This window comes from Sinohyriopsis cumingii, chromosome 1 (genome assembly GCF_028554795.1).
Source record: "Sinohyriopsis cumingii isolate HCF-2022 chromosome 1, ASM2855479v2, whole genome shotgun sequence".
NCBI classification, from domain to species: Eukaryota; Metazoa; Mollusca; class Bivalvia; order Unionida; family Unionidae; genus Sinohyriopsis; species Sinohyriopsis cumingii.
This window is the reverse complement of record NC_142961.1, coordinates 173,845,041-173,867,632: the sequence shown is the minus strand read 5'-3', so window position 1 is coordinate 173,867,632 and position 22,592 is coordinate 173,845,041. Positions and strand designations below refer to the sequence as shown.

Here is a 22,592-nt window from a genome sequence, read left to right as displayed (position 1 = left end):
ATTCCAAACTAGAAGCTGAAAGTGATAAAATAATGAAATATTTCAATTAAACCTGGTCTTTATGATGATGTAAAATGTAAACCTTTAATGAAGAATTTTACCCTGTATACATTTAGGTTTTTCTTTACAAAGTTTTGCTATTCAAAACTCTGAATGAAACCTGCATGAACAAATACACGTACAAACTGCTGAATAATCATTGCATTGTAGTAAAATTATATTCTTCCCTCCATTCATCAAGAAATCTCTTAAGAATATAGAACCTTTTTGCACCTTTTCAACCTTAAACATCACACTGTATGTCTGGCAAGGGCAAATCAAGGGTCTCAACTGTAGCTAGAAATTTGAGTTATTGTACCACAAAACAATCTGTACAGAATTTTTTTCCCCTGGTTACATGGAGATTAGATTTCAATTAGAAAGCAAAGCGGAGAAGCAAGTATAGATTATCCACAACCCAGACATATTTAAAAACTGTAGACAATGGTTCAACTAAAACAGAAAATGAAAAAAGAATGATAGCCTCATTCAGCGTAGCTTGGCAACCAACTGTAACATCAGTAACACATATCTCGATACTGGCATACATGTATGGATAATTGGTTGCTAGGTTGGTCAGTTCTGATATGGTGCAGAATTTTATGGAATAAATTTGTACTACATCTCAAACTCACCTTTTTAATACAGCCAAGTTATTATAACCTGCCCCCATTAATAGAAAACCTGGGCTCTTTATTTTTGTATTAAAGACATAGTTCTTTGTGGGTATTGTGTGGAAAAATATATTTTGGTCCAATACAAGATGAATAAAAGTCATCAATGAGATCTTTTTCAAACAATTTCAACATCACTGAAAAATATCCTAAATGATGTTGTGATTGTGTAATTACAGAGAATGCAAAGAACAAATCTTAGTTCTCATATTTAACATATAGGTCAGGATATGGAAACTATAGTCATTAATGTATTGGTCATGATATGGAAATTGTAGCTATTAACATATAAGCAAGGATAGGAAAACTGTGTCCATTAACATACAGTGAGGATGTGAAAACTGTAGCCATTAACATATAGGTTGGGATATGGAAACTAACCATTAACATATAGGTAAGGATATGAAAACTGTAGCCATTAACACGTAAGTCAGGATATGGAACCTGTAGCTATTAACATATAGGTCAGGATATGGAAACTGTAGCCATTAACACTTAAGTCAGGATATGGAAATTGCAGCCATTAACACATAAGTCAGGATATGGAAACTGTAGCCATTAACACATAAGTCAGGATATGGAACCTGTAGCCATTAACATATAGGTCAGGATATGAAAACTAGCCATTAACATATAGGTAAAGATATGAAAACTGTAGCCATTAACATACAGGTCAGGATATGGAAACTAGCTATTAACACATAGTCAGAATATGGAAACTAGCCATCAACATATAGGTCATGATATGGAAACTGTAGCCATTAACATATACGTTAGGATATGGAAACTTCAGCCATTAATATCTTGCATGTGTTAACAGGACACCATTTTTGCTTTTTCACAATGACTGGAATACATCATATTGCTATCCAGATGAATGATCATCAATTTGTAACAATGAATTTTTATATCCCAGTTACATTAAAGAGACAAGTTTTCATTCCCATTTGAAACACTCATGGTCTCATGACATCATTCCTTATCATACAACAATAAAAGCTGGGTAATTCTTTGACCACATTCAGCATGGTCTCATGACATCATTCCTTATCATACAACAATAAAAGCTAGGTAATTCTTTGACCACAATCAGCATGGTCTCATGACATCATTCCTTATCATACAACAATATAAGCTGGGGAATTCTTTGATCACATTCAGCATTGTCTCATGACATCATTCCTTATGATACAACAATATAAGCTGGGGAATTCTTTGACCACATTCAGCATGGTCTCATGACATCATTCCTTATCCTACAACAATATAAACTGGGGAATTCTTTGACCACATTAGTTCTTGTAGCAGATGTCTCAGTAACAAACATTTCATTTGTGATTAAAAATGTCATGTCAGACCAACTTATACTTCACAGATCTCTTTTATAAAGGACAGAATGATCTTAATATTTAGATAAAATCAATATAGTCTACTTTTAATAGACGTATGTGTGGAATAACTACATATAATGTGAATGTGAAAACAAGCCAACAAAGGGACCAAGATTTTAGGCCTGTAGGTAAATAAGCCAGAATACTCAGTGACCAATCAATGATAAAGAGACCAGGGTAAACCCATTTTTTGTGCCACAACTACCAAGAAAAAAACATACTTGGGGTTGAGATTATACAGAATACACATGATGTCAATCGTCTTTCATTTTACTGGTACAGGATACTTTTTGTTAGTGACACATAAGATGTTTTTGTTTGGGAGTGGTGGTGCTAATGTCATAGGCTATACATGGTGACCAGTATAAACTATAACTGGTGAAGAACCCAGGAAAACCTTTGTTAAAAAAACAGACCCACAGAAACCTACTGGCAGCCTTCTCGCATACCACACTGGCTGAGACAGAAAATGGAAACCATGTGGACAGAGGTGAGATGGCAGTGATAAAGATGAGTGCTTTAGATCACTCTGCCACCAGGGGCCCTTCATATAAGAACCATAAAATCATAGTTGTCATTCTGCTGCCACCAATGGTATCCACAAAGACAACACAGTCTTCCATATTTTAAAGCAATTTTACTTTTGAGTGCATTTTTTATGTTTAAGTGGTCCCCATCAAAATGTGTTATCATTTCAATTTGTGATGCTCTATCATTATTTTACTTCCTTATAAAGACCTGTGCAACAATAGTTCTACATGTTTTATTTACTGGCATAATATCTGTGCTTGTCTGCATGCCTTTGTGTTTTACTCTCTACTGTGTTGCATTTTGAAATGGCAAAAATGCACCGCATCCTAATCACTACTGCATGTATTTTCTTTTTCTGTCTTGTGCGTTTCACCTTAATCATGCATGTAGTTTCATTGTATTTAGCTTGTGTAATTTTACCTTTGGTGCTCAAATTTGCTGCTTTCAATTTTAACATGTATAATTAGGAAATCCTTTAGATATGTGTATGTGCCCATAACCCATTAACTGCCCTCTGACGTGCAGTGGTGTATATAACACGATCACACAAAAGACAGTGGTGTATATAACCCGATGAGATTGTAGACAGTGGTGTTTGTAACACAATGACACAGTAGAAAGTGGTGTATATAACATGATAACACAGTAGACAGTGGTGTATGTAACACAATGACACAATAGACAGTGCTGTATGTAACAAGATGACACAGTAGACAGTGGTGTATATAATATGACAGTAGACAGTGGTGCATGTAACAGGATGACAGTAGACAGTGGTGTAAATAACATGACATAGTTGGCAGTGGTGGATGTAACATGATGACATAGTAGACAGTGGTATAAGTCACACGATGACACAGTAGACAGCTGTGTATGTAACATGATGACACAGTAGACAGTGGTGTATATAACATGACACAGTAGACAGTGGTGCATGCAGCATGATGACACAGTAGACAGTAGTGTATATAACATGATGACAGTAGACAGTGGTGTATGTAACATGATGACACAGTAGTCAGTGGTGTATATAACATGATGACACAGTTGACAGTGGTGTATGTAACACGACACAGTAGACACTGGTGTATATAACATGATGACAGAGTAGACAGTGGTGTATATAACATAATGACACAGTAGACAGTGGTGTATGTAACACAATGACACAGTACACAGTGGTGTATGTAACAAGATGACACAGTAGACAGTGGTGTATGTAACACAATGACAGTAGACAGTGGTGTATTAATATGATGACACAGTAGACAGTGGTGTATGTAACACGATGACACAGTAGACAGTGGTGTATGTAACACAACACAGTAGACAGTGGTGTATGTAACACAACACAGTAGACAGTGGTGTATATAACACGATGACACAGTAGACAGTGTTGTATGTAACACAACACAGCAGACAGTGGTGTATGTAACACGATGACACAGTAGACAGTGGTGTATATAACATGACAAAGTAGACAGTGGTGCATGTAACAGGATGACACAGTAGACAGTGGTGTATATAACATGACACAGTTGACAGTGGGGTATGTAACATGATGACATAGTAGACAGTGGTGTAAGTCACATGATGACATAGTAGACAGCTGTGTATGTAACATGATGACACAGTAGACAGTGGTGTATATAACATGACACAGTAGACAGTGGTGCATGTAACAGGATGACACAGTAGACAGTGGTGTATATAACATGACACAGTTGACAGTGGTGTATGTAACATGATGACATAGTAGACAGTGGTGTAAGTCACACGATGACATAGTAGGCAGCTGTGTATGTAACATGATGATACAGTAGTCAGTGGTGTATATAACATGACACAGCAGACAGTGGTGTATGTAACATGATGACATAGTAGACAGTGGTGTATATAACATGATGACACAGTAGACAGTGGTGTATGTAACACAATGACACAGTAGACAGTGGTGTATGTAACAAGATGACACAGTAGACAGTGGTGTATGTAACACAATGACAGTAGACAGTGGTGTATGTAACATGATGACACAGTTGACAGTGGTGTATGTGACATGATGACACAGTAGATAGTGGTGGATGTAACATAATGACACAGTAGACAGTGGTGAATGTAACACAATGACACAGCAGACAGTGGTGTATGTAACACGATGACACAGTAAACAGTGGTGTATGTAACAAGATGACACAGTAGACAGTGGTGTATGTAACACAATGACAGTAGACAGTGGTGTATGTAACACGATGACACAGTAGACAGTGGTGTATGTAACATAATGACACAGTAGATAGTGGTGTATGTAACATAATGACACAGTAGACAGTGGTGTACGTAATATGATGACACAGTAGACAGTGGTGTATATAACATGACGACACAGTTGACAGTGGTTTATGTTATATGATGACACAGTAGACAGTGCTGAGGTTTCTTTTGTGCAGATTTGTCTATAGTCTGCTTAGTCTTTATTACCATAATTTTCCTTGCTATCATTTTTACAATGCTGGTGTAGGAACATTATCATTTGCTTTATTAAATATTTGACCAAAACAAATCTTTCATTAATACAATAGGAAAGGGAAAAAAGTCCAAAAAAGGAACTACAGAAAGCATATATGTTTATATTTACAACCAGTGCTAAAAGTAAAATATTTTCAGACACAGGCCAATACTGGTGACCTGAAAAAAATTACAAACCCTAACTCAAAATCAACAAGCCCTCACCTGAATTATATTTATCCACAGTTGGTTGTCACACAAATAATGTATCCCCTATGGGTGCATTACTGAGTCAAAACTCCTCTTTATGTCAGAAATGGAGGTTAGGCTGAGTAAACAAAAACAAACTTTGGTATCAAAACTATGGGGTCAAATTAAAAAAGGGCACTATGAAAGCTGTAGGAGTTAGCAACATCAGTTTATACCATGATAAACTCAGAAAAAAAGATAAACTCTTATAATTGCAATTATTTATAATTTTATTTACTTTTTATTCCTAAATTTTGTTTTTTTTTTAAAGATATTTACTATCAGTTTTAAAGCCTGTTTAAGCATATGAATTTTTGCTGAGGCATCTGATACATAGCTATTCATAGAACAGGGAATTCTCCATCTGCAACATAATAGCTATGTCAATATCAAAAGAAAAATTCTACCAATGGTAGGCAATCTAAGGTTTTGTATGTTTTACAGCATGGTCTTAATCTTTTATCTAAACTGGCATATGTTTTCTGAGTAGAAGTTCAATACTGAAAGCAAAGAATGTGTTGTTTTGTTTTGACATATGAATGATTCTTAGATTTGATGCTATCATGAGTTGACTGTGACATGTGAATCGGTATTGTCCAGACACATGAGTAAAACAAATTCGCATCTTTAAATCTATTTTCATGTTGAGTAAGAATTTATGTTACCTACAGGGGCTATTTACAAATAAATTTAGACTATCGGTAAAGGGTTATAGGATGGGGTTTCAATAGTCCAACATTTCAAGACATTGACAATGATACTTATGATAGGGGATGTAGCGGATCTCTCATCCACCCCACACTGTAACTATCAAGGTCGGCATCTTACATTGTAGGACTATGAATCCAATTGTTATAATGTTAGTCTTTGAACCCACCATCCTCCTCCCAATCCTTATATCCATTTACCTAGAATTTTAAATTCATTTGCAATGAGCTGCAGTGAAAGAGCTGTAGCCCCAATGTTCTTGGCAGATTTTAAGTTTCCCAGCTTTTCTTTTATCAAATCTAGTCAAATAATTTATATTCAGAAAAACAGCAAAGATGTGTTATTGGATTCTATCAAATCAATTTTTTTTATTCTCGATATAAAATATAAACCCACCATTTTTATTTTGTTTTAAAGGCATGCAGGGTTCATGTTTACATTAGTTACACTGCATGTGACTCAATTTATAGAAGTTAGTATAAAGTGAGTTCTCCTTACAGTTTATACAGAACTAAACGCAATTGGGTCTCATCACATGATTATGTTCTGACCAATGGAAATCTTCCCTTCATTTAATAACTGATACAACTGCAATTATGTAACAATCGACACAAACATCCAGCATCAATAACAGCGGCTAGAAAAAGTTAATTTCCTGATACTCATTAACAACACTCATCATTTCCAAAACTTAAATCTGTTCACCAAAGTATGACTAAAACGGCTGATTTCCATCTGTCATATGCAATATTCAAAACAGCAACAGTTAATCTGAGCGACATAACAGTGATAACAAAAATCCCAGTCATAAAACCTCATGTCACTATGAAGAAGCAGCTTAAAATGATATTCAAGGTGTCTGCCTTGTGGCCATATTGTATGTCAGATCACCATCTTTCCACATATGACCAACTAGATGTCATAAGCAATCTGTTAGTGAATACCCAACATCACTCAAGCAATCAGGGAAATGTAACCATAACAAGATTTTCAAGATGGCCACCATATTATATGTCAGAGCATCGTCATTTACATTTAGTGCCAACCTGTCATGATGATACATATTTTGGAGAAAACCCCATTTAGCTACAGCCATCCATTTTGGAGAGGTATCCCTATAAAGAGTTGAAACCATTTCGATTTCTGATATTGGCACCCTGTTCATTTAGTACCACTGATACAGCATGTCTTTTAGTGAAAATGTCATATAGATATGCCCATCCCTGCTGCAGTCAAAATGGATGCTGACTACTACCATTTTCATTGAGGATTAAAGACATCTCATTAAGTCATTTAGTGTCAGGCCATCTATTCTGGATGAGTAGTGACAGGCCATCTATTCTGGATGAGAAGTGTCTGGCCATCTATTCTGGATGAGTAGTGACAGGCCATCTATTCTGGATGAGTAGTGACAGGCCATCTATTCTGGATGAGAAGTGTCAGGCCATCTATTCTGGATGAGTAGTGACAGGCCATCTATTCTGGATGAGTAGTGTCAGACCATCTATTCTGGATGAGTAGTGACAGGCCATCTATTCTGGATGAGAAGTGTCAGGCCATCTATTCTGGATGAGAAGTGTCAGGCCATCTATTCTGGATGAGTAGTGACAGACCATCTATTCTGGATGAGTAGTGACAGGCCATCTATTCTGGATGAGAAGTGTCAGGCCATCTATTCTGGATGAGTAGTGACAGGCCATCTATTCTGGATGAGTAGTGTCAGACCATCTATTCTGGATGAGTAGTGACAGGCCATCTATTCTGGATGAGAAGTGTCAGGCCATCTATTCTGGATGAGAAGTGTCAGGCCATCTATTCTGGATGAGTAGTGACAGGCCATCTATTCTGGATGAGTAGTGACAGACCATCTATTCTGGATGAGTAGTGACAGGCCATCTATTCTGGATGAGAAGTGTCAGGCCATCTATTCTGAATGAGTAGTGACAGGCCATCTATTCTGGATGAGTAGTGTCAGACCATCTATTCTGGATGAGTAGTGACAGGCCATCTATTCTGGATGAGAAGTGTCAGGCCATCTATTCTGGATGAGTAGTGACAGCCATCTATTCTGGATGAGTAGTGACAGGCCATCTATTCTGGATGAGTAGTGACAGCAAGATTTTCAAGATCGCAACAACAGACATCATTTTCATTTACAAAAAGTTAGACATCAGAATTATTCTTTTAGTGTAAAACCTTGTTAATATATGATTATCCTTTCAGGAGAAGTAACAATTACATGATTTTCAAGATGGCCACTGTAGTGGGCCTACTGGATGCTTGAGATGCACCATTTTCATTTAGTACCAACTAGATATCGTAAGCAAGTTTTTCCGTAAGAACCCCATTTCAATATAACCATCCATTCAGAAGTAGAAACACTTAGCTTTCCAGACTGGTACCATTTCCAATAAAGCTCAACTAGACATCATAAGAAGTAATTATAAGAAGTAATTTTAGTGAAAACCCATGTCTATATGACCATCTATTAGGAACAGCAATGTTGACAAGATTTTCATGATGGCTGCCATGGTGAACATATTGAATATCTGCAGGGCACCCTTTCTTTTAGGACCAACTAAATCCTAGGAAGAATGTGTTAAGTTTTGTGTCATTTCTCCCAAAATGTTTACAAAAAGTAATGATACTTGTGCTAATGGACACTGAATCCACACGGCCTTCACATAAGTTTGTCTGGCCTATGATCAGTAGAGCTAAAATTGATTAAAAATAACATGTACATTAAAAATTACTTTTAATCTACAACAGCCATAAATAATTGTTATTCATCTGTCTATTATTCTTTCTTGCATTGATATGTACAGTACTGTGTCACAGGTTATGTACTGTGACAAGTATTATTATCACCCACCCCCCGAAGCATTCCTGCATGTAACTGTCTCACAGACATGCTAGTACTAAATCTTGTGTTCAGAGTTTGACTTCATACAAACTACTAAGAATGGACTAGATATCTGTAGCAAAACAACATTATGTCCACACTTTACTTGGTTACCTCTATCCCCTCCCATTATGCATGTAATTTTCTAGATCCACCTACACCCCCACTCTAATCACACTCCATCTACCCACTCCCAGAATGAACGAAATTTCATAAAACTTTTGTGCATATCTACAGACCACCCTCAATTATAGATCAAAGCTTTTAAAGTTTCTATGAGTTAGGAGTTACATGACACTGCATATGCATGCAAGTCATCTGGATTGGGCAGAATCAAATGTCTTTTCTTTGAAAGAGTGGGTATTATAATGTGAATCTAATTTACGCATAGGTTTATCTTGATCTACATTTTTCAAGGTCTGATAAATACTACCTGTGGTATATGTAGTGTAGACAAGATAATTCATGGTTGCTTTTTTCTTGTCTGCACCAAAGTAACAGAGACCTTTTCTAACTAACCAATCAGTTCATCTCAACTCCACATTATAGATAAACTGCTTTTGACACCATGGAACAGATGATGAGAGAGAGACTTTCTGCCTAGTACTTACATGTCCAATGATGCAATTAGTTCCATGACAAAGGCTGCCACTGTCAAAATAGCCGATTCCACAATGTACATGTATTACAATGCACAGAATAGCTTTTCAATTTTTCATCTATTGTCCAAATGGTTTTACTGAAATTGTTAAAACTGATCTTTTTTTCTCAGGTACCAATACTTACACATAAACTGCACCCAACAGTGAACTGTGCAGACCCTTGTCATTGCCTAATGCACCAGCAGATCCTTGTCAATACAGTTTGTTTTGTGTAAACAAGATCCACCCTGATCTGCTGGCACATAATGCGATGGCAGAGGCTCTATGTATTAATTACCAGACTTGTACATGATTACAATATCTTCCTTTCACTACAAATTTCCCTTGATACCTCCATTTTGCAAGGTGTACAATTTTGTATCCAAGATTCATTGCTGAATTGGGTTCAAGCTTTAAAGCAGAAAATAGTACAGACCCTGTGGACTACAAGTATTTTGAACTCTATGTTTGCAAAAATGGGCACTTATGTCATTAAATTCTCCAAACTTCTAAGATTGTGATTTTACATTATCTAATCTTGCTTCAAAATATCCTCTGAGGTAAGGCAAGACTTCTTCAAGGGAAATTCACTAAAAATGAAAGCTATAAGAAAGCTATCTAATAATTTCAATTTAAGGAAGTTTTGAAATGTTTAGTGAAAAATATCAGGTATTTAATCCAACCATTCAGTCTTGAAAGTTTTTAACAAATACTGTCCTGCACTAAATCTGCACATGTATAATGCATCAGAACACTTAAATTACACCATATATAAGTCAAGTCAAAATGCAAACGACACAGACCCAGATTTGCCATCACCTAATACACCAACATCTCATGATCTATGTTGCTTATTCTAATGATTACTCTTTACAAACTACACAGACTCAGACCTGCTGGCACATTATGTGACAGGTGATATGGGTCTGTGCAGTTTGCAGTGGGACTTGATTTCTGAGTATTTTCATCACATATTATTACTCATCTGTACTATCACTGCCAGCACATACTTATGGGCAATAAAGAGAAGAATGGAGCCAAATTCCACACATTTTGCTTATGACCCTTGCTAAAATTGTAACTGCAAGAAAAGAATCTGCTTCCAAGTACTAACAACCAACCTCTTGCCATGAAACATAAAAACACATCAGGAAACATAGAGTACAATGTAAGTAAGTCAGTCTTCATTACAAATATAAAAGATACAGATTTGCAATGTTATTCATTAACAATGGTTATTGTCTTGTACAACTTTTCTCAACAGGTGACAGTATGCAATTAAGTTATTCATGATCATCCACAAAACTCATCTATTCCAAATGTATGAAATAAGAAGACATTATTCACAGGTGAAAATTACTTTTCTATCAAGGCTATCTGCAAAGTTAATAAACAGAGGCCTAAAGAAATTATGCATTTGTATGACAAATATACATCTGGGTATATGGACTACGTTTAAACAGTCTACACTTAGGCTGTATTATTAAGTGTGCTGGCCATAGCACTCCATGTTGATCATTTAACTTGTAAGTAGCAGAGATCAGTACCATATATACATGATTATAAGTTGAGACCAAATACAAACTGCATAGGGGGCCCTGAGTGGCCAAGTGATCTAAAGCACTTGCTCTTACCAATCACCAACACCTCACCTCTGTTCACTGAGGTTCAAGTCTCAGGATCAATCAATGTGGGTACACCAGTTGCTCTCCATGGGTTGGTGGTACTAACTGGGGGGTTTCCCAGGTGCTCCCTCCACCAGTTATACTGGCTGCCATAACCTATCATGTGCTGAAAAATGGTGTTAAACCCACAGCAAAATGCACAGACAAATAATGGTTGACAACTGTAGAAAATGAGTATAAATCTTCCACAACAAAAGATGCTATTTTCAGAGCTCATTACACTTTAGTTCGTAATAGAAATGTAGATTCAAAGACAGTAAGTTTGCAATAATATCATGCTCTGAACAAGAGCAAATACAAGGTACATTGTATACTAACCAGTCCTTTAAAAAGCTGACTTTACTTCTCTTAACAGTATAGTTAGAATCTATTCTTGAAATGAAGATTTTTTTAAAAATAGAGTTAATTTTTTAAACACAGCAGACCTTAATGAAGACATAATGGTAGGCCTTGAAAATGCTGAGCATGACCGTGCATTTTTAGTTACTTTCCTGGAACAATCACTGCAAATTAAGTGTGAATCCTGCAATCATGCATCCTAGAACAGAACCTGTAAAGTCCACACAGCTCCCATATCAAATCCTTAACACATTAACCCCTGGAGGTTTGTGTCATTTTCATCTGAAATTCGAGTAGGAAACATATTTTGAAAGCTATTTCTGAATACATCCTAAAACACTAACTTCCAGATCTTCCAATAACATACTGCCTAGTTGTGTTAGAAACATCATTTTCCACTGGCTATTTGGCTCGTGCACGAGCAGATGGGTAAAAGTTTATTTTGTTTTGTCTTTTTGCTTAATGGACCCATTCTTTTTGTATCAAGACCACTCTTTATTCCAAATGCCCATCTTATCCTACATTTTGCAAAGGTTCATCTGTCTGTTTGCAGTTCATACCGGTCTGCCTGAGATCTGAGACCAAACAGTCAAAAATCCAGACACAAAATCGGATTCTGACCACAGGCGAATTTTGGGCAGAAAAAAAACTGGGTAAAAGAGAGATTTTTCCCTCTGTAATTTGTAGTGCAACTTGAAATTCCAGATTTTTTGGTATCATTGTAGAGCTACATCTGTCTACCTTTCTATAATGCCACCCACTTCAGTGTATCAAACATGACCTTGACACTACAGAGCTCGGCAGTAGGCTACTACCTCCTGCCACTTAAATTTGTCACTAGGAAAACATGTTAATGCATCTCCACCTTATAGTGTTGAACAAATCACCATATGAAGATACTGAAATTACAATGGAATAATTTGAGATGACCTGACATTTTAAGTACTTAGTAAAATATTTTACCTGAGTAAAATAATGATGGACAATACAGGTGTGAAATAAAAGTTTTCATTTAAAAAACAGTCGTTATTATTTTTCTTCTTTCTGTGATGAAAAGCTTGGTAAATCTAAAATCACAGCAACATCAATGACTTTCTATCATAATACCTCCTGTTTATCTTTTTTATACTTTCTGCTCCCCTCCCCGACTTTTATCTTGTTGTTTTAACTCATTCAGCCCTGGAAGTTTTTGTCGTTTCTGCTTGAAATGTGAGTAGGAAACACATTTTGGGGGCTATTTATGAATACATCCTAATACATCGACTTTCAACATATTTTCTATTAGCCTAATGCCTAGTTGTATTAGAAACATCGTTTTCATTGGTTATTTTGCTCACGCATGAACAAAGGAGTAAAAGTTGGAGTTCTTTTTTTTTCTTGCTTAATGGACCCATCATTTTCGTATGGAGATAACAAATTATTCCAAATGCCCACCTTATCCTAGTTTTTTGCAAACATTCACCTGTCTGTGTGCAGTTTAGACCATTCTGCCTTAGATCTGAGGCCAAAAGGTCTAAAATCCTGACACAAAATCAGATTCCGACCACGGGCAAATTTCAGGTGGGGGAAAAAAGGGGTCCAAAATATTAGGTTTTTCCCTCTGTATTTTGTAGTGCAACTAGAACATTCAGATTATAACTAGAACATTCAGATTATATGGTATCATTGTAGAGCTATATCTGTCTGCATTTTTGTAATACAACCCACTTTGGTGTACCTTAAATGACCTAGATGCTGCAGAGCTAGAAGTAGGATACAGCCTCATCATTCCTACAGGCAGGATCGGGGCTAAATGAGATAACCCAATATCCATTATATGTACTTTATTATTATGCTTGGTAAAAAATACCTTAAGATTTCTTCACAATTAATATTTTTGCAAACTGTCCTTTAGAACCAACTTTTAGGCACCCTCAAGGAAGAATGGCAAAAGCAATGCACATCCTGCATGAGGTTACCATACACGATGGACAACTAATGCAAAATGCAAACATTTTGGGATGTGCTAGAATTATTGACAGATGCAAAGAGACACAGAAGATCCCCAACGCAACAGCATAGGAACAATCAAAGACAAAGCATTGCAAATGAAAATACTTGCATTCACAGATCCATGTCCAAAGTTTAACATGGATTCATCAGTCAAGCTCATCATGCAACTCTTACCCTGACTTGGAAGCTACAAGTGCCCTCCCTGACCTTCCTTTCATCTTCTTGCCATTGGTGTGGTTTGGAACATTCTGGAACATGATCCTTCTTCTTCCGGAAGCTCAGCCGTCTTTTCAGGCTCTCCATGGATTAATATCTGTTACACTCTGCAAATAAATTTATTTTATTAGTCCACAATTTTATACACATGAAGCTACATATGATTCATTGGTCTACCAGTACCTCTCAGTAGATATGATTCCCTTGTTGAGACTACCACAACTTGCACCTAGGTAATACATTTCTGAAATTTGTGTCACCCCTCATGAAAAGCCACCTTTCTTATATGGCCATCATTCAATGCAATGAGATAAGCTTTGAAAGAATGCACCACCAACTGTACTACCTACTGTAGATCTATATCCATCTGGACATGACCTATTTTGAAAATAAAAAAAATAAAATTCAAACCAACATGGGGATGCCAATAAAATGCTTAAGTAATCAAAGTTTGATGCAACATCCTAAATACATACTGACAATATCATCAATGCAGTATTTAAGCTTTTAATTGCCATAGATTTTTAAAAAATGATGTCCATGCATGGTATCTAACATAAAATCGATACATGCCCTAATAAGTGCACATCCCTCTTCTCAGTCAAAATTTGCATAAACTAGCCATATTTTCACAAAGTCAAACTCAGTCCATTCGATGGTCTACTGATTTGATGTTGCAATCAAGTTTTATAACTGCTGATAATAATAATAATAATAATAACAATAATAATAATAATAATAATAAAGACCTCATTTAACTGGGGCAGCTGAAATAGATGCATCACAGAACTAATCTACCTTATGGCCCTTGAAGATAAATGTATACAGTGCAACCAATCACTAACCATCTCTCTCTCTCTCTCTCTCACACGCACACATGCATATATCACACACAAAACTACTATCAGTGTTTACTGGTCAAAGTTAAAAATGTAGCTCTGTCTAACGCATATTAAAATATATTTATATGCCCTAAAAAGTCTATGCAGATGGTGATTAGGCTTTGTGCTATTTGTTAAGACTTAGATTTGGTAAATATATTTCTGTCATATGGCAAACTAGGGAATCTGAGTGTGTATGTATGCACACTGGGGATTTAGCTCACAAAGTTGTGTTCTACTTGGTGTCAATTTTTTTTAAAGACAATGCATATTTTCTATTCCTACATCAACTCTCTACCTCATCTGTCCATTAGAAATTCAAAGTGTAGTATGCCTTAGGAAAAACACTATATTCAACATAATTTAAGAATGTCACATGTCCACACCAAATCAGCTTCTTACAGCATATTAAATCTCGTTCATGTCCACTTCAAACAACTGATGACATCATTCTTCATGGCTGTCACTCTACTGAACTAACACTATAACTCTTCTAGAGGTGAAATCAATACAGCATATTCCCATTCAAACATGTACTGAATAAATTTTATTAGGATTCAAATATTTATCGACGTTAATAAAGATATCAAATCCGTCTCCTTTTTTTGTCTCCTTGAGTATGTATCCCCATTCCAGTTAAGCCATATTGAAAACACAGGTAACTGAGTTGTCTAAATCTAATTAACTGTGCATGGATATTTAGTAAATTTGTTGATTTAAATAAAAATCAAAACAAAGTAGTTGCTTTCCCTGTTTATCTTTAAACTCAGTACAAACATAAACATTCCTTTAGTGTTGAAGATGGATGGCAAAGGGCACAAACACAATTACTTGTTCAGTTAAATAATTGCAAAAACAATTTCTGAGAAGTGATTTGTTCACAATCACAATAATATATATGGATGTGTGGCCAATTTTATTTCATTAAATTTGGATACTCTGATTCCAGGCCTCCAGAATATCTCTAGCATATGCCCAATATATTCAACAGGATTGATTTCTGACCAACTATAAAATAGCCAAATCAGTTGTTGCAATTTTCTGCCACGCCTTAGTAAATTCATATTCAGAACTGGCAAATAATTGTTTTAACCAAAGCCCATACAGGCGATGCTTGATTTATGCCATAGATGCATTCCTGAAGTTATTGGCATAAATCAAAAGTAATTGTACTCTTTCATTGAGAGATGAGATGAACACATGCATGTATGTGAGCTGCATGCAAGTCACAGCACATGGTGCCAGTGATGGCATAAAAACAAGCACAGTGACACAAATAAAATGTTATTTCTACATTATAAATGCCACTAAATATAAACATGTAAATCGAATTGGCATATAGCAAATGTCATCTGTACACCAGTACTAACATCTTGTATGTAAGATGAACACTGCAACAGGTTTGGAATGGGGGGAGTAACTAATTTTATTTATGCAATATTTACATATCACTATTGCACAACACTTCCTTTTTGTGTCAAGAAATCACCTTGTCTGAAGATGGTATGAAACAGGTAGGATACTGCTATTAAAACAGCCTTCTTACTTCTGTAAACATTATAATGTAGTGTCTACCAGGACCAGGTACTTGAGAACTAGCTCCCTGCCCGAATTAAGTTTGGGAGTAAAACATTCACTTGTATGGGACAAAACAGATTCACAACAAAAAGTTAAGTCAATTTGAAAAAGGTATAGGGGAAAAAAAGTGAAATAATCCCTGCACAGAGATTAGAAAGCTTTATCTGCAAACTCTCAACCACTACAACTAAGATGATTTGGTTCTAAAGTCATGTCAACTGGCCCATATACATTTTATTTATAAAAAGGTGACTCTGCATTACTGGTGTTTAAAAAAAATTAAAAGGATCATCGTCAAATATTAAACATGCTGCTAACTCCATAGCAGTGTAATGACCTCAAAAGCTGAATAAAATACTATCTGTGGGACTGGCACAACAGAATAAACGTCCAACGACAAATTTGTTAACCTTCCTAAGATGATCGGTGGGGGGGGGGGGGTAAAAAGTGGTAACTGTTCGTGAAATGGCTACAAATGCAATCAACAGAATGTCCAGCCATAAATTTTCTTGAGCTCTGATTCAATAATACTTAAGGCTTTGTTGACTTTGATATGACCACCATGTTTTTTTAGCACATTGCAATTTAGCAGGTTTCGATTAGTTCCTTCTAACACTAAATAATTCAACATTGTGTAGTTTATATTTCACCTTGTTTCTGTTAGAAAATGCTGCTCACTGGGGAAGCAAATGAACGTTTGAAAACCAATTTTTCCATTCAAATATTTTCAGAAAACGTATTCCAATTTGAATAATTTGGATACTCATTTCAATTCTAAAATACACTCCAAGTCTGAACTCATTAAATTGCATAGGTGACGAACTTATCAATGAACTAAAATGATACCCTTTGTTATGAATGTAACTTTACATTCCAAATTTTAAACTGACAGATTAAATTTTTATTGCTATAACTGAAGTTACTGACTGGTCAAATTAAATGAGGGAGAGAATTATTATACTTCCCAAGTAATAGTAGCCTGACCACACAGAGAAACAAACTTATGATTTGTGTGTCCTGACTACTTACTTCTCTGCTTGAAATAATCTATTTGTGCCTTGAAGTACAGACCCTAATATTAACCACTGGCCTGCAGGCTCTTTAGCTAAAATCACACACATGACACATTGGGTGTCCCTAGGCAAGGCACACGACCACTGACAACTGCCTTCACCTCTGAAGGAGTGGCCAAAAACAAAGAAGGTAACACATGCAATTGTAAATGCACCATGTTTTCTGTTCCCAGATCAACTCGTATTATTAGGGCAAGCACACTTACAAATAACAGAGAATGTGTACTTGGCTTGAGGCAACAAAAGTCCCAAACAGGCCACCCCAACCTGGCCCTTAACATCTATTACTGCTTCTATACTTGGCAGAGATTTGTAACTACAAACTCAAGTATAAAACAGAGATACAAGTGCTTTGGATGCGTTAGCCAGAACTGTAGTATTTAGTAACATTCGGCATAATCAAAATTGTCATATTTTCAGTTATGCACAAAACTTGTATAAAACATTTCATAGGTATTTAAACAAATTTTCTGAATTACTACATAACTAGAACCTTCCCAGGAATTCAGTGTCATAAATATCTTACATTCAATGTATTTTTTTACTGGTTTGATAAAAGAAAGTTGATTCCCTTGAACTTAGTGGGTTAAGTAAGTCTCAAAAATGGATCTTACATTTGTTCTTCTGAGCATGAAGAATGGAGGCGAGAACTCATACAGAGGTTAAAAATTTCTATAAAAAAAACAATCGGTCATTCAAGCACATACTAAAAATGTTTACTCAAGTAGAATAAAGTTTTACTCAACAGCTATTATAGAAGCAAAAAAGATAATGACCTAAATTACATGTACATCACATATATGGTTGTTTTCCAGAACCTATTCTGTGACCCTTCTAACATCTGTTTAAGTAATTACAAAATGAGTCCAGTCTGCTCTCCTGAAAAACTTCTTTCGCTGGGTTTTATTAGGACAGAAGACTAAGTATGGCGCTTGTAAGTGATTGGTCAAAATAAATAGAAAACAAACTTCTGTTAGAAAGAATGGACTTTCAATGAACAAAGTCAGCAGTACTCTTGATAGAATATCCTTTTCATCAGGGAGCAACAGTAGCTCAATGGTAAAGCATCGCATCCAAAATCAAAAAGGACATGGCTCTGATGCCTGCTCAGCCCAGCATTGGTTGCCTGTCCTTGGGAAAGCACCTTGCTCCCATTTCTCTATCATGATATAGCCAATAAAGCGCTGTTAAAAGCAATAAATCAAAACAAACCCTGTCAACTAAAAAAAACACTAAATCTGTGATCAGAAAAGTAACTAGACTGCCACAAATGTTCACTCCCTATTTTAAGTGCCTGAATTTTCAACCACTGAAACGCAATGGCAACCAACTTTTTGAGTATTAATATACCTATGACTGGGGCACTGTTTATCACATTGTAAGTGTGCAACCTGTGAATGAGTCACTGTTTATGACATAAGTGTGCAACGTGTGAGTGGGTCACTGTTTATGACACTTGAGTGTGCAACATTTGTGGATCACTGTTTATGACATTGTAAGTGTGCAACATGTGACCCAGTCACTGTTTATGACATTGCAAGTGTTCAATTATGATGTTCACTTATGATGTATAATCTATTCAGCAGTTACACTGAATAAGGTTAACCGCATTCAAAGTACTCCTGGACATGTATAGTGTGGGTGTTGTATATTTATTACCTGGAACTTCTTTGAATTAATACAAATGTACAAAACCTGTATTCTCAATTCTCAGTGTATCATCAATCTCCCAAGTTGAATATTATTATTTATAAATGCAGACCAAATACAGCTATGCCCCTAGTGTCTCATGTAAGTGAGGATAAGAAATTAACATAATGAACCTTTATCTGAAACCAAGGCTGGATGCTTCTTTGTATCATGTTACCTACAGGATACATGTACCATAACTGACTGGTGTTGATGGGTTGACCTAAATAGTTGTACTAAGTGGGGATCATGTAGCTAAATCTGAAATCTTGGTTCAGTTTAATGATTGCATTATTCCAGTCAACCCAAGGTCTAAAGCACTCACCATTACAGATCACTGCCATATCACCTCTGTCTGTTGGTTTGAGTCTCAGGCTTGGCTAACGTGGGCAAATGAGAAAGCCTGCCAGTAGCTTCTCGAGGTCGGTGGTTCTTCCCTAGGTTTTCCAGGGTTCTTCCTCCACCAGTTATACTGGCTGCCATTTATAGCTAGCTTATCTTGTGCTGAAAAATGGTGTTAAACTCTATAACAACAACATTATTCCAATCAGGTCAAGTTCAATAACTGACATCTTGTTAATAACCATTCTTGCACCACAAGAATATAACCAGATAATTTATGGCATCTTCCTGAAATAATTTTCTAGACATATACCCTGAACAATCAAAGCACCCTGTAACAACTTCAGTCTGATACACTGAATAAACACCATGTAAAGAAAAGACTACACCTGTATCATCCCATTCAAGCCACTAAGTTGTCACATGGAAAACTACCTACCCAACCTTGCAAGCTTTGAACTAATTGTTGATCATGTAACCTATTGTTTTGAAAACTAAAAAGACAAAGGTGATGCCAGCAAATAAATTGTTAATCATGTAACCTAATGGTTTGGAAACCATAAAGTCAAAGGCAATGCATTTCAAACCTCAAAGTCACACAATGTTTAAAACAATGCATGCAACCTTACACCAAACATATGTGATGATTAAAATGGGTTTTTTAAAAAACGTATAATGTTCACTGCATTTGCACTAGACGCATCTACTAGTAATGCTAAAAAGGCAACAATGCAAATACATGTATATTAGAACCAATTAGTCCTATCCCATTACATAGTATGGATTATTAGAGCTATCCACTCAGCAATCTAGGTCACATTCCAATACACTACATTCTACCTTTTCATTCTAGAATAAAATCTCTTTTGCCAATGCACATGTGAAATTTCATCAAATCTACATTTCACTGTACATATAATTCTTTCCCTGTAAATGTATTTATTTTGTCAACTATGCATACTTCATGCAACCTTTTTATAGCTCAGTTATGCCTGCAGACACATTGATCATACAATTTAACATTTTATTAATGAGGAACAAATTCAGTAGATACACTGACAGCTATTACAATATGGAGGTCATTATCATGACTTTGCTTAATAAAGTTTAAGGCAGGTGTGTGTGTGTGTGATTTGGATTTTTAATGTGGCTTTAAAAAAATTTCAGTCATATTGCTGATGTCTGCAGTGTGACAGTTTACAGTGATGTCTAGCATGTAGCACCATGTCCCACCCAGTCACATTATCATGACACCAGGCCGACCAGTCCTAACACTAACCTCTTAATGCTGAGCGCCAAGCGAGGCAGCAGTCAGTACCATTTTTGCAAGTCTTTGGTATGACTCAGCTGGGGATCGAACCCACCACCTTTCACAATCGAGGCAGGCACTCTAGTACAAGACAGGAAATGCATGATTATTCCAATTCAAATTAGGTCTTTGTACATCTGTGGACTAATCATTCAGAACGAAGTCTGGATAGAAGAAATATAGGGACTTAGTGAGGAAAAGGGTGATATTTCCTCGAATTTAATATTTTCCAATCAACCATGCCAATAACTAAAATTTATTTGAAGCCAGAAGGAGTATTACATCAATAAATGTACTAATTATGCTGAATTTTAACAAGTCCTTTGAACAATCGAAATGAAATTTTACAAGTCCAGACTACTGAAATGATAAAAATCAAAAGTCCAGTAGGAAATTTAATAGTCACTTGAAAGCAAACATTACAAGGCCAACAGGAAACTGCATAGCCAATGGAAAATAAAAATTACAAGGACAACAGAAAATTAAGTAGCAAACTACCCATAAGTTTGAGCCCTCTTTTCTAATGAGTGACACAAAGCTAAACCATCCTTATTAGAGAATTTAATGTATTTGATGTAACATGTTGCTCCGTGTTTAAATATTAAAACTGTATTTATCACTGCCTTTCAATGCCCCAATATCTGACTCCGCCCAGTAAGAAAATGCAACTACGTCATCTAGATAAGGCTGCAGTATTTAAATCTGTAAACAGATTGGTTCACTGCCTTCAAACTGTTACAAAGTCACTGTGTCCACAAACATGCACGTGATTCTCAGTGACTTCTACCTGTTTCAATTAAATGCATTTCCATCTCTTCTAAAGAGGGCAGTTTAGTAGGATTTTTCTGTTAATTATTTAATTAATATATTCTTTCCCACTGAATGTCACTAGTAAAAAGCCATTTTTTACAATTGGTTGTAATGAACATGACCCAACAGGTTAAATTACTGATAATGCAGACATCCTTTCTTTATTTTCATTTACCTGTGAAATACATGTTTATTAACTGAACCTTTAGTTAGTAACATCATATTTTTTAAGAAATGCTAAGTTGGTACAGTTTCTTATCACTGTACATCCTACCAGAGTATCCTATTTCCAGGAATGGAAAACGTGGGATCATTTAGATTGAAACAGTCCAAAATCTGGGATTTAAATTACCCTTACCTGTTTATTATTAATTCAAGAAAATTCCAATACTTATCATAAACAGCTTCCCTTGCTGTGAGCCAGAATTTGCATTCCTTGTGTCTGAGTAACGACTGCCCTCTAAAATTTATTTATTTTAATACTGGAATGTTTGGGTTTTATCTCCCTGTACGCTTTCTTTGGAAATAAATTAAACTTGTTATTGCTTAAGGCCTCAACTCTTCTTTAAATTTTCTAACAATGATAATCAAAGATTTGATCTTCTGATTGTTGGCCAAGCTAATTAAAATCAAAAGGGCATTTCTGTCGGGCAATCAAATTGACCTTAAACTTCCCTACAATGAGTACACTCCACTCAATAAACCAGCTTAAAATGTGCAAAAATTTGGCGTCTAATATCATCTGTAGTGATCTTTTATCTTTAGCTGCTGGGATCTATTTAATATGCTAATCTGGCACCACAGAAGCAACTTTCTTGCATCATACTGCATCAAAGATGGGAAAAAAGGTCAATGGCACAGCCTAAACTGAACTCTGCATGTTCATGCAGTATGTCTAGTGGCATTATCAATTTTTTCATCAGGTTCATGCAAGAAGCAGTACAAAATAATATCACAACATTCCTCATAATGTTTTACCTAATTGTCAGATATAATCATCAAAACATGTCTTCCAAAATGAATTCTGTTATAATA

The 22,592-nt window shown here is 35.9% G+C and overlaps 1 protein-coding gene across 5 annotated transcripts in view; it reads right to left on the bottom strand.

Annotated features, from left to right (window-relative positions):
• The window catches only part of LOC149808403 (protein numb-like), an 84,528-nt gene that overhangs the window by 52,319 nt on the left and 9,617 nt on the right, over positions 1-22,592 (bottom strand). For all 5 annotated transcript variants that reach the window (XM_089976724.1, XM_089976716.1, XM_089976745.1 and 2 more), the window contains exon 2: positions 13,834-13,982. In XM_089976724.1, the coding sequence (XP_089832850.1) occupies positions 13,834-13,962 (129 nt within the window). In that variant the 5' untranslated portion in view covers positions 13,963-13,982. The remainder of the gene's footprint in view (positions 1-13,833; positions 13,983-22,592) is intronic.